This window comes from Parus major, chromosome 2, assembly GCF_001522545.3.
Source record: "Parus major isolate Abel chromosome 2, Parus_major1.1, whole genome shotgun sequence".
Classification (NCBI taxonomy): domain Eukaryota; kingdom Metazoa; phylum Chordata; class Aves; order Passeriformes; family Paridae; genus Parus; species Parus major.
Genome location: NC_031769.1, coordinates 138,012,207 through 138,025,188, shown reverse-complemented (window position 1 = coordinate 138,025,188; position 12,982 = coordinate 138,012,207). Strand labels below are relative to the sequence as shown.

General features: G+C 42.3%; 1 protein-coding gene across 6 annotated transcripts in view; it reads right to left on the bottom strand.

Annotated features, from left to right (window-relative positions):
• The window catches only part of COL14A1 (collagen type XIV alpha 1 chain), a 114,539-nt gene extending 109,401 nt beyond the window's left edge, over positions 1–5,138 (bottom strand). For 3 of the 6 annotated variants that reach the window (XM_033512428.1, XM_015617132.2, XM_015617134.3), the window contains exon 1: positions 1,642–1,729. In XM_033512428.1, coding sequence (XP_033368319.1) covers positions 1,642–1,729 — 88 coding nt within the window. Of the gene's footprint in view, positions 1–1,641; positions 1,764–4,908 lie in introns of those variants that run through there. The other 3 variants (XM_015617137.3, XM_015617130.3, XM_015617133.3) reach the window with 3 other exon arrangements.
• Positions 5,139–12,982: the final 7,844 nt, after the last annotated feature.

Sequence of the window (12,982 nt, the reverse complement as noted above, 5' to 3'; positions counted from 1 at the left end):
AGTACAGTTGATTAAAACAGTCAAATAAACTGTATTAAATTGTAAATAGTTAGCCAGCTGCATGAAGAGCTTACTTCAAGAGGTGGCAACCTTGAGAAAAGAAAGAATATGAGAAACATCTTATTACTTTTATTGTACCAAGATATTTTTTTTCTGTGAACATGGAAAGGTGACTTCATATCACCTAATTCAATAGAGTAACAGCCATGTTGGGCTAAGGCAATGATCCACTTAGCTTAATATCACACTGCTGACAGCATTCCATAGCTGATGCTTTCTAAAAGAGTCTATGAACAAGGGAAGTATTGTTCTTTATTCATCAAGTACACCAACTCTAGCTGGTGTGATTACTGTGGAAAAAAACAACCTCTCTGACCTTCATTTCATTGTATTGGTATTAAAGGGGGAAAACTCTCCAGCTATAACTGATTGAATCACAGTTTAAAAAAAAAGCAGAGAAGAATATAGTTTTCCAAGATCAAGGAATTATGCAAAACTTTCTGGAGGTGGATCTCAACGCCCGGTCCTGTTTTGTAAATCTTAACCATATGTATTAGGACTGAAATACAGAGCAAAGACTAACCATATGCTTTGCTTTATTGGCTCATCAAGTAACAAACATTCTGGACCTAATTTCTGACCAGAATGATGCACTGAACATTGGGTACATACATTTCTTGATTCATCTCACATTGCCGACATCAAATATTACAGCTTACATGTGCCCCTAAGTTCTGGGAGAGGCTTGTGCAATGCTCACAGATTTCCAAACATCTAAGACTGTATGCTTCCCCAGCACTCCAGTGCCACGCAGACTGGACAACATTGCTACTTGCATTATCGGGATTTTGAAAGCTTCACGTTGCCAATAGTCTCCAAATGTTCTCATGAATAACACATTATACAAAATGCTTTAAAAGACCCCAGGATCCAATCCTGCTCCCGGTTATGCCCATGCAATCTCATATCAAAGGGATTACAGAAATCTAAAGTTGAGAGAAATGCCTTTCTTTAGAAATAATAAAAACTCATTGGTATTCTTCCTCCCTCCTTCCCCAAGCAATAGGATAAATTTTCTCCAGCAGTCAAGTCACTGTCAATACAATCCAACCAGTATGTAAGCCTAACAATTCCAGCAGTATCCTTTAATATTCACAAAGGAGATTTTCATTTTAAAAGCTGCAGAAGTTGTATGTGACATTTAACAGATCTGTGCAATATGGCATGATATAAGCACTAAAAGAGCTACTGTTCCAAAAGAGAAAAAAATACATATTCCATACAAGCTTCACATCATAGCTGATCCTTCAGACTTACTAGGTTACATAGAGGACAATAAGAGCATTTTCTGATACGTACTTTCATGTAAATAGGAGTAAAAACATGTCATGTATAACTCATTTTGAGACACACTAATTTGCACAAATATTTATGCTATTTGAGATACTGGGTTCAAAGAGCACACATGAAGGTGTAATTCTACTCCCACCTGCTACCCAAGCTCAGTAGTAAAATTCCTGCTTCATTTCAGTACTACTGGATTCACATCCTACTAAAGGAGGAAGTAACATCTGCATTTGGAATAAAAGGTCTATTTCTGCACATCAGAGTGAAAAGTCCATCTTCTTATTTATGACTTACCTTGGCCCTGAACATCACTGATGAAAAAAGCTGTGACAGCTAGAAAAGCCAAGAGAGAACAGCTCTGTATCTTGTATCGACAAAACATCTTCTTCCCCTCAATACACACAGTATCAGAAGGTCTGGAAAAACATGGAACAAAAGTACTTACTAAACAGGCAAAGAGAAGGCATCCACTTCAGTAAAAATTGTGGAGAAAATATGGATTTGATTAAAACAAACAAAAAACTCCAGCAAACAAAACAAACAACAAGGAATTTACCACAGACATCAGTGGATACAAATTTTCCTGGCAGAAGTTTTATGACCAAAGCACATTTTACCTGAAAGAGGACAAAGAACCTCAACTGGGCTACTCAACAGTTTTAAAAACTTGGCCCACATGAAAAGAAACTGTACATTCTTTGCTAATCATACACAAGCATTGGAAATAGAGTAAGCTATAGATAATAACAAAGTACAACATGTATTTCTATACAATCCTATTTTATAAGAACCTTATCAAGATATCTATAGCAAAGAACTCTTCAGCCTTTTTAAAAAGGCAGAACTTGGTTCTGAAGAAACTCATATCCTCTTCCCACTGTCCATTTTCCTTTTTCTACTTTATTCAGCTTATCCTGTACTCTCTGTTGTACTAGCTGCACTTACAGTAGGTAATACCATGGTCAAAACCATTTACACTAACTTAACCGGTTAGGAGAAATTAACACTTGCAGCAGTATATGAACACTAAAGGTAGTCCTAGGTGAACTAGCTGGATTACAGGAAACAATTCTGGTGCCAAAGAGCAAGTTTCAGAGTGGGTAATTCATCTGACCACAGAAATTAGCTTAAAAACAGTACTAATCTCAAGATACATCAACACATGCCTAGCACCGAATGTATCAAGATTTCTCTTTCAGTCAACTGCATTAGTTTTAGTCTCTTTTCTAGGCCAAGAAGAAGATTTTTTGCTGTCCTTTCCTGGTAAGATTCTACAGGAGAAACAAATAATTAAGATAATTAATAGTAGATTTTTTACTGCCAGTAAAGAGCATTTGAAGGTTTACTTGGGTAAATTTTGGTCTATGTATTTCTGTTTTGCAGGTTTCTCCCATTTACCTCCTCTGTCATTTTCTCTAATACTCCTGATATACCATCACTGTATTTGCCTTCCATGTTTCCCGTGTCTTGAAGGGACACGGCAAGTGGTTCATCCACTATAAAAAGCAGACTGAAGTACCTCAATCATTGTTAAGCAGAAGAGGATAAGACGTACATTCCCTTCTCTCTCTGAGTATTTGCAACCTGCTATAGTTGTCCCAGGACTTGGTAGGTCTACTGCCACAAATCTCACTCATGAATGCTTGACACAACTCTTAGAAATATATAGGGGGATTAAACATCATCAATTCCATCTCCACAGGAGGTTATCAAAGTTTTAACCAAATTATCAAGAAATTTCACATTCTTTAAACATATATTTTGAATCCATCTCTCATAGTATAAATCTCTCAAGATGGAGGAAAATGCCTGGATCCCAAATCAAAGATGTGCACCAGGAATTTATATATTGCTATGCAGAGTTCTTAGACCCATCCTCCAGACAGAATTCAGAAACCCGTGCAAAGTTCCCAGGTTTCCTACTACATGAACCAAAGCTCCAAACACTCAAGGACCACAGTCAGCAGACAGCTGTGAAAGGCAATAGGAAAAACCAAGAGTATCTCAAAACATGCTGAAATCCACCTCTTTTGTATCTCATGTTGGGTAATCCCCTCACTCAGAAATACAACCTGGATCAAGTCAATACAGACTCAGCAAACAACAGCAAACAACTCGTTCTTCCCGGCAGTTAGCACTGATAATGAGTGGATTTCCTTCCATAATAACTCAGGCATTAAAATATTCACTCACAGCGATGGCTGAATTCCCCATCTGCTACATTTGATACAAACCCGCCTCGAAAACAAGAGCTATTACTAAATGACCAGTAATCCTGTGTTACAAACATTGTCTACTGCTGCTTTTAGAGAAAAGCCAGAGTAATGAGATTTATTGGCATAGACGTAACTGGTGCTGGATCAACTACACGCAAGTTCACCTCTGCAATGATCCACACGTCAGGGTTCACTTAACTAGGAAAGGAAACCTCTGTCTGCAGCCGCCTTGTGGCTGACATCCTCTGGAACTAAAAACAAGTATCCTATTCCTTCTGCTTTTTATATATTTCACCTTTTAGTAAGTATGTGGTAAATGAGTTATCTGCCAGACTAGCACTAGGAGCAGACACCAAGCAAGCCAAGAAGGCTGCCATGAGGTGAGCCCCGCTCCCTGCAGCATCTCTCCCAGCTGGGCTCCAGGACACCTGGCACGGGCCTGGCGACAGGGCACCTTCTCCCGGGGGAAGGGCGCGCCCTCGACAGCTCCCAGCGGGAGCTCCGAACGCGGGACACAGCCTCATGCTCCTGGCTGCCCCGGCTGGGCGCAGGGGTGGAGGCTCCGCTCAGCCCTGCCGCAGTCCCCGGGACGGGCAGGTCACTCGGGGCTTTCCGCCGATCCCGGTGTCTCGCTGCGAGCGGCGCGGCCGCGCTGCCCGAAACACGCTCCCGTTCCTGAGCAAAGCCGGAGCGCGACCTGTCCCGGCCCGCAGAGAGGGGCGGCGGAGGGCACCGGGACCGCGCTCTCCCCTCGCCTCCCCACAGCCCCGCAGCGCCAGCCTGGCCGCGGTCCGCGGCTCACAGGCTCTTCTCCTGGCCCCCGACTCCCCTTCGGGGGCTCCCCACCACCGGCACCCACCCATGTGAAACCGAGTGCCCCGGGTTAAGGGAGGGACGGCGGAGAGCTCGCTGTCTCCGCCGAGCTGGGGCGGGGAATGGGCCCATGAGAGGCAGGGGCTGCCGGCGGGGAGCGGGGACGCGAAGAAAGCGCCGTGCGGGGCCGGGGCGGAGCGAGTGCTCCGACACAGCGCGGAACGGAGCGAGGAGGGGACGCGGGCAGCAGCCAGAGCCACCGCCACGCCAGCAGTGAGACGGATAGGGTTTTAATTACTATCAGCTATAAAATTAAGGCCTTTGCAAGAGGATTTTCTAAAAGGGTTTCCCCGTCCTAGTCCGAGCTCGCCACCTTCTACTCCTCTAACTCCTCCTCCCTCGCCCCATTCTCCCTCCGGGGCTCCGGTCCTGCCGCCGCGGAGGTGGCCGGGCAGGTGGATGGGAAGAGCTCCGCTCCTGCCCCGACCCCCGGCCCTGCCCTCGAGGGGGACGAAGCGCAGCGCACACCGACCTGTGCGGGCATCAGCCGGGGAGCGGCCGGGGGGAGCGGCCGCTCCTCTTCACGCGGGGCTGCGGGTGCTGGGCCGGCTGCGGGAGAGCCGCTTCCCTCCCCGCTGGCCGTTCCGCATCTGATAAGGCGAAAGGGTAGAGAAAGGAGGCGGGCAATTATAGAGCAGAAGGTGGAAAGAAGGGGGGGAGGGAAGAGGCACAAACGATGCCTGAGATCCCACCCTCCGCCCCCGAGCCCGACCCCCGCGGCGGGGGCGCGGCCAGGTGCGCGGGAAGCAGGGCCGGGGGACACGGGCACCGCTCCACGGGCAGGTGCTGGGCTTGCCAGTGTCCTCGGTCTTCTGGTTTGCTAACTGTTAACTCATTTTCCTCTCTCCAAAGTTCCTTATTCACTTCGTCTATAAATGATTTAGAAGCTGCCTACACCGCAATATGGCTTGGAATGCGAGCATTCTCCACTCCAACTATTGAGATGTGTGGATTAGTGACTCATTGGGGAAATATTTATATAAAAGTGTTCCAACACTTTTCTGGCTTAGTGTAAACCTTGATTAAAAGTGTTGTAGTACATATCTACGTTTGTTTGCCATATGGGTAGACACTGCAGTGGTACATGGAATTGCAGAATCTATATTCTTTATGTCCACATAAATATGAGTTACTCTGTGGTATATCCTACTGAATTTACAATTAAGGCTACTATTCACAAAGTCTGCAAGTCCTGAGAATTTAAGAGGTGAATGAAAATATTCATTACAACATGCTTGGTCGTCTGTATAAAATTACAAATGAAATCACTGAAGGACTGAAGTTAAGAATCAGTTGTAGGTGATACAGAGATGCACATGCTTTCTTAATGTAAGTAGGAGCACCTTCTAGGGAAGAAGGCAGTGAGTCACAGGGAGATGACTGTGACTAAGTGTAAAGTAGGACCTTCTGTTGCTGAGTAGGATTCCCAGTCCTGTAGATTCTTGTCCAAATTCATAGTGCATGGATATCTTTCCAGTTAAACTGCAGAAGTGTTTAAGCTTTAAAGGAACTCTTTTAAGTCCAGTTGTTTTCTATAGCAAAGGTTCAAAAGCATTCTTAGATCTAAAAAGCATCTACCAGATTCCTAGATCTTGTCACCTGCAGTTATTCTATTGCACTGCCGGCTGTGTGCAACAGCCAACATCCCAGTCAAGAGTAGCTTGCAAGATAACAATTCCTCTGAAGCAAAAAGATGTTCAGCTCATTGATGTTAAATATGATACAGTTCGTACCTTCTTCAGTCCCTAATTTATGTATTTAGCTAAAGAGTAATACCCACCAGAACAAGAAACAGCTCCTGGAATAATAAAATTATAGAATATGCTGAGTTGGAAGGGACCCATCAGGATCAGGAAGTCCATCTCCTGGCCCTGTGCAGGACACCTCAAGACTCACACCATGTGCCTAAGTGCATTGTCCAAATACTTTTAGAACTTTGTCAAACTTGGTGCTGTGATGACTTCTTTGGCAAGCCTGTTCCAGTGCCCAACCAACCTCTGGGTAAAAAACCTTTTCCTGATAAGGTAAAAAACTTTATCCAGCTTAAACCTCTCCTCACTCAACTCCAGGCCATTCCTTTGGGTCCTGTCATTGGTCATGAGAGTGAAAACATCAATACTTGAGCTTCCACTTATCCTCAAAAGGAAGTTATAACCGCAATGAGGTCTCCCATCAGTCTCTTTTTCTCCAGACAGAGCAAACCAAGGGATGTCAGCTGCTCCTCATATAGTTTCCACTCCAGACCCTTCACCAGCTTCACAGCCCTCCTCCCACTCTCTGATAGCTTAATATCTTTTTAATATTATGGTGACCAAAACTGCCCCCAAGATTTGAGGTGACACTCCAGTGCAGAGCAGAGCAAGGCAATCCCCTGCCTTTGCCTGGCTGGCCATGCTGGGCCTGATGCCCCCAGAATAAGGTTGGCATTCCTGACTACCAGGGCACTGCTGACTGATGTTTATCTTTCCATGGACCAGGACCTTCAGGTCCCTTTCTATGGCACTGTTCTCCAGCCTCTCATTCCCCAGTCCACACACACCGGCAGGGCTGCCCCATCTCAGGTGCTGAATCCGGCACTTGCCCTTGTTCACAGTTGGAGATTGCCCAGTCCTTTAATTTGTCAAGGTCTCCCCGCAGGGCCTCTCTACCCTCGAGGCAGTCAACAGCCCCTCCCAATTCAGTATCTACAGGAAACTTAATATTCCCTGAAGTCCTGCATCCAGGTTGTTATTGAAGATGTTGAAGAGAGCTGGGCCAAAGCTGGAGCCCCATGGGACCCCACTAGTGACAGGTGACCAGTCTGATGTCCCCCATTCAGTGTAACTCTTTTTGCCTGACCTATGAGCCAGTTGCTTATCTGTCACATAACTCAGTTATCCAGCTGTGTGGACAATTCAGAAGGATTCTGTGAGAGATGGAAGCAAAGCCTTTATGAAGTCTAAAAAGATTACATTTACTGGCTTCCCTTGGTGGATCAGTCTATTTGCAGTGCCCCTGAAGACTCAGTAAATGTAGAGAGGTAAATCGACCCAATCCACCATTGCTTGCTGGCTCATGTATTTCGGGATAGGAACAGCCTGCCAAGGGGAGAGTCTGGCTCCCTCTCTTTCTCTTTTTTTCCCCCTCCTCCCAGATTTGTGATGTAGTATCCAAAGCCCATGAGCACCATCCTGTGGCTGCAGCTAGTTGGAGTACTGTGATTCCAACAAGAAAGGTTTTTAGGATCCCACTGCTGGGTAAACAGATTCTGTAGCTCTTTGTAGCCTTCAAATGTCTTTATACTTCAGTTTTTATTTGTTTGCATCAGAATGAAATTATTATTTTAAGATTATGCTAAGTGTGTGCTTTCAAGTGTAACTTGGTTGATTTTATTATTACAGTTTTCTTCATTTATAATTCTAACATAATTTGATTGCTTTTAGAGCTAATGATGCTTATTACAATTGAGTTTACTCAGCTTTCTCTGGAAGGCACAATAGATCTCTTTGTGTTATTCCAGTGAAGAACAATAGTTCATAACTTCAAGGTAAAAATTAAAAGGTAAGGTTCCATGGAAGAATTTGCATAATGTCCATATCTGGAAATAGAGGAGGAGCACAATATGCTTAATATTAGTGTACAAATGACTTCCAATGTTTCCTTCTTGTCTTCCTTTAAAAGCAAAAAAACCAACCGAACAAAAATCTTTTGAATTTTAAGGATTAATTTACTGATTGTGAATTTGCCCCATAAATTTACTTTTCACTATTTTGAACTGGCCAAGCCTCAGAAATTTCTAAAGAACAACTATTTACACATTTTGAAAGCATTCACATCAGCAAGATATGGATCATCTTTTTCTTGGCTAGTGTAGATTCCACAAAATTTCTATAAATAGGATTACATGGCAATGATGTTGGAAATACAGCTGGAGACAATTTCATTAATCCATCACAAGAACAGAATTAGTGCAGACTCACGACCTCAGAATGAGCTGACTGAATATCAGTCATAATGAATAACCAATGGTATGGTTAAACCAAGCAATGGATCAGCAGCAGCAGCAGTACTTGTGCAAACTGAACAGAAACCAAAATAATGGATATTTCTGATTGTTGTGGGGCAGAATTGCACTGTAATTATCAATCCTTATCTTTTTTTCTCCATAACTCCTGTTTTTTGGATATGATGTTTTTAAAGCTAACTAACATTTTCAACTCCTAAACTAAAATAGGGTTTCCTTTCCTTTCAAAGAAATGTACATTTTAAAATGCCCTTTCTCCTCCAGCATCCAAAAGTTCCAGTCACATTCAAAGATCTGGATTATGGCACATCAATTTGAATGACTTAAACTTGTCCCTAGACCTAATAACAATTTGTAGATTTTTTGGTTTTTTTGCTATTGAAAGAACTCCATAACACAGAGACAATACTTGAGGTGAAGTATAACTGACTTTTGCTTTACATTTTGTTAAATATGCTTTACATTTTGTTAAATATAATGGAACATACAATACTCTTTGAAAAAATACTATTTGCCAAGATCAGTCTGTCAACACTTGCAGTAATTACATCTATAAAGTAAATCATGCACTGAAAGAGTTGAGAAAGGCTTAGAACTGTATTCTGCCCAAACTAAAATAGAGAAAAAATATTTTAGTTGTGATGCACCTTTTCTAACATATTAACCATGCATGCATACTTTTTTATTTTTCTCTTCATTCATTAAGACAATTAGTTAAGACAATATTTTTGTGATATGAATATACAGTGGAATGACTTTTGAAAAGGGTAACTCTCTTTTGTGAAGTATGATTTTTCTAGTGTATTTCTTTGTGCTGCAACTATTTCTCTGATATCAACCCCACAAATGTGGCTTTTTAAATCTCTGTTTTTAGGCAGGAGATGTCAAAGTAGTCCAGCTTTGCTTCATTATTTGTTGACATGTCTGATGAGTCATTTTCATTTCCTTGATACTTTTTTCTTTGATTCTTTCAGTGCTGTCAGCAATTCAGTGATCTGCTAGGTGTATTCATCTGAAGCTTATTACACATAATGAAGTAAGTGAAAGGGATGCAGAAGAAACCAGATTGATGCCATGGCCATCGAAGTGTAGAAGTTCATGTTTAGAGTTGGTCCTGCTTCTCCAAACATGCAGTAAAGAGAGCAAAACTGGGCAAAAAGACTGTAGGGAAATGGAAAAAAACCCAAATGTTATTAAATCATTTTTCTGTTCTTAGTATGAAGAAGGTGATGGCAAGAATGACAAGGATAGAGTTTCTTAAAGTTGGCTTCTCATGCTGCAGTCAAATTAAATCTCTTCAGATTTCAGAGGTGAGGTTTTCTACCATGTGTTTACACTTCCACATCTCAGATAGTTTCTGAGCCTTCTCTGGCCAGGTCTAAGGAATAAATATAGCTGTATGATCCTGGCAACAGGGTCAGGAGCTACTTTCATCCTTCTGAGCCTCTGACAAGTGCAGCTCGTCCAGATCCATTTAGGGAGGGAGTTCAGCCAACTTATTAAAGTCTGTGAGCAGCAAGAGGATGAGTTCAGTTTCCTGAGACACTGAAGGTGCAAATTCCTGCGCCCACAGCCTCCTCATAGCTGCAGTGAAAGGGAAGAGCACCAGAGAAGTGATGTTATCCTCTCTGACATGCTCACAGGGCAGGAGCCCATCTTACCTCATGGGACAGGGAGGGTTCATGTGTGCTCTTTCTCCCTCAGACTGTAACAAGAAGAAAATGTTTCCTTGTCTGTTGCTGGCAATGCTCTGGACTTAGCAGCATTGTACAGGATCACAGAGTCTTTGGAGTCTGGAGTCTTTTTCATCTCTGGAGAATATCAAGTCCAGCTCCACCCTGCTAAAGGAGGGTCACCCAGAGTGGATTCCCAGGGCCATGTCAAGTTGAATTATGAGTATCTCCAAGAATGGAGACTCCACATCCTCCCTGGGTGACTTACTCCAGTGTCTGACCACCTTCACAATGAAGGGAAAAAAACTTACCACAACACAAATGTTTGCTTGCGTTCAGATGGAATCAGCTTAGTGCCTGCCACTCTAGGGCCTTTACTGCAAAGTCAGTCAGCCACCAGTGTGTAGAGGTGTCTGAGGTTATTCCTTCTAAAGGGCAGGAGCTTGCACCTCCTTTTGCTGAACTTCATAATGTTTCTATTTTGCATTTCTCCAGCCTGGTGAGGGTGTTATAAATGGTAGAAGAACCATCTTATGGTTCAGTCACTCCTCCTAGCTTTTTCACTATCTGCAAACTTGTTCAAGGTGCATTTTCCACAATTGACCAGTCCAGTAATGAAGAGTCAAAGCAGTATTGGCTCTGGTATCAACCCCTGAGGTACATCTCTAGTAAATGAGCTCCAGCTGGACTTCACACTCCTAATCAGAACTCCTTGAACCCAGAAATTCAGCCAATTTTCAATTCATCTCGCTGTCCACTTACCTACTCTATGCCTCAGCAGTGTGTCTGAGGAAGTTATGGGAGAAACATTACTAAAGATAAATACACTGCAGTCATAATGTGAGCACAGCTCCCATTTGCTCCCAGGCTACATTCTGAGACTTCATCAACCCTCCCAAGAGAGCACTGCATCTGGTGGGCAGGTCCTGGAACACTGCCAGCAGGGAGGAAGGATGCCCTGAGTAAAGAGGAACAACCAGACTTGGTGAAGCTGGATCTACCAGGAGCTGGAAATGGGTAGGTCCAAGCACATTAGCCTGGCAAAAGGTTTCACTTGATTAAGCTGCAGTGTGGATTAATTTGCAGCCCACCTATGCTACAACTTAACACAGTAAGGGAAGGATTCCCCCATATTTTACTGAATAAGCATAACAGTTACAGATTCTGGCTGTCTGTGCAAGAAATAATTTTCTTTGGAATGAAATCCTGGCTGAAATGACTATTTAAACCAGTAAGAGCTGGAAGCAATATTGTGGTGGTCTCTGTAATAAATACCATAAGTAATGAATGCAAGGGATGTATGGAACAAGAAAGAATTCCTTTCCAGATAGCACATATCTTAAGCTATTATCTGAAAGAATCAGAGCTTCTTGTCTTTCTCCTACTGAGTTCCTACACTGAAGACCCTTGATCACTGTAATTGTGCACCTCTGGTCTGCCTCACTCTAAGCACGTTTCTAGTACACATTTGGCATGAGGAACAAGATTTGTTAAATGTTGTCTGCATGATGATCTGGTTTTGCATCTTGTAGATTACTGAAAAACTGAATTTTCAGTTTTCCCTTATTTGCAATTTTAAGAAAAGCATCTGTTCATTAGACTCAAAAAATATAGTTGTCTCCTAGAATAGTATCACATGGCATTTTTTTATGCCACTGAATAAACACACAAACCAAACTCACCTTTAAGATAGCATTTTAAATTTCTCAAAAAAATTATTCACTAAACTGTTTCATTTGTTCAATTTTCAACAGCCTGGTTCTCTTTGCTGCATTTTGTTTTAACTGGTTTGAAGTGGATGATGAGATTCAGACGTGGCTACTTTGTTCCCCTACACATTTTTAAGCATTACAGTTGGAATTTTCAGAAATAGACTTAAGTTTTCCAGTATGTATTTAAGCATATGTTAAACATATAAAGTTATCTTTCCATGAATAAAATACTGAATTAACCTTAGCAGAAACCTTATGAAAGATAAATGGTCCTGAGATTTGTCTTTGCCAAAGAAAAAGCAAAAAAATTCTAAAACTTTTTTAAAAAAACCATAGCCTATATCTTGGAGTAATTTTATACAAAATGTGAACAAAGAAAAACCAAGAGAAATATTAATATTTCATTTGCTGCAAACAGATCAATAAAATCACCCCTACTCAAATACTCACTGAAGAAATTCAGTATGCTTTCCATGTTTAAATTTCAGGAGTATTTAACTCTTTTTTTATGTTTTATTTTATTTAGGTTTTATTTATCCAATAAATACCCATACTAAAAGTCAGTATACTGGAAATCTCACTTTATAAGGTATGAGAAGAATTTACAGAAGTTTGAAATATTTTTCTTCTTTTAGCTGTGAAGCAATAACAGAGGGGGGCAGTCTTGGATAAACATCTCTTCTGTGTATTCACAAACCTCTATCTTTTGTGCTTCTGCAGATCCAAATTCAAGTACTGTGTCTGTTAAAACACAACTCTTTGATCTACTTGATAAGAATCAAGAAATTATCAGCTGTACAGATTTGGATTACTCCCCTTTTGTGCAGAAAGGGTCCACTCAGCTGAAGGCAACCCACTGGAGCTCCCCCATGGAGGAAAAGCTGCTGCTGTGGGATGGCCTGTGGTGCTGCCCAGGGTGAAAGCTGAGGGCAGACAGCGGTACCTGCACTGCAAGAGTTCCTGTGCATGTGGTCTTTGAGCCCTGCCTGAGACTGAGATGGTCATTTGGTTTACCAAGAATAGCTGTGATAAAGAGGAGGCTGTTTTGTTTCTGTGCTGCATCAGTTGCAGAATTAACTCTGTGCTGTGTGTGCACCCAGGAAGTGCACACATTTCCCACTGAACATGATTAAGCACCTAAAGCATAAAGTCAAAAAT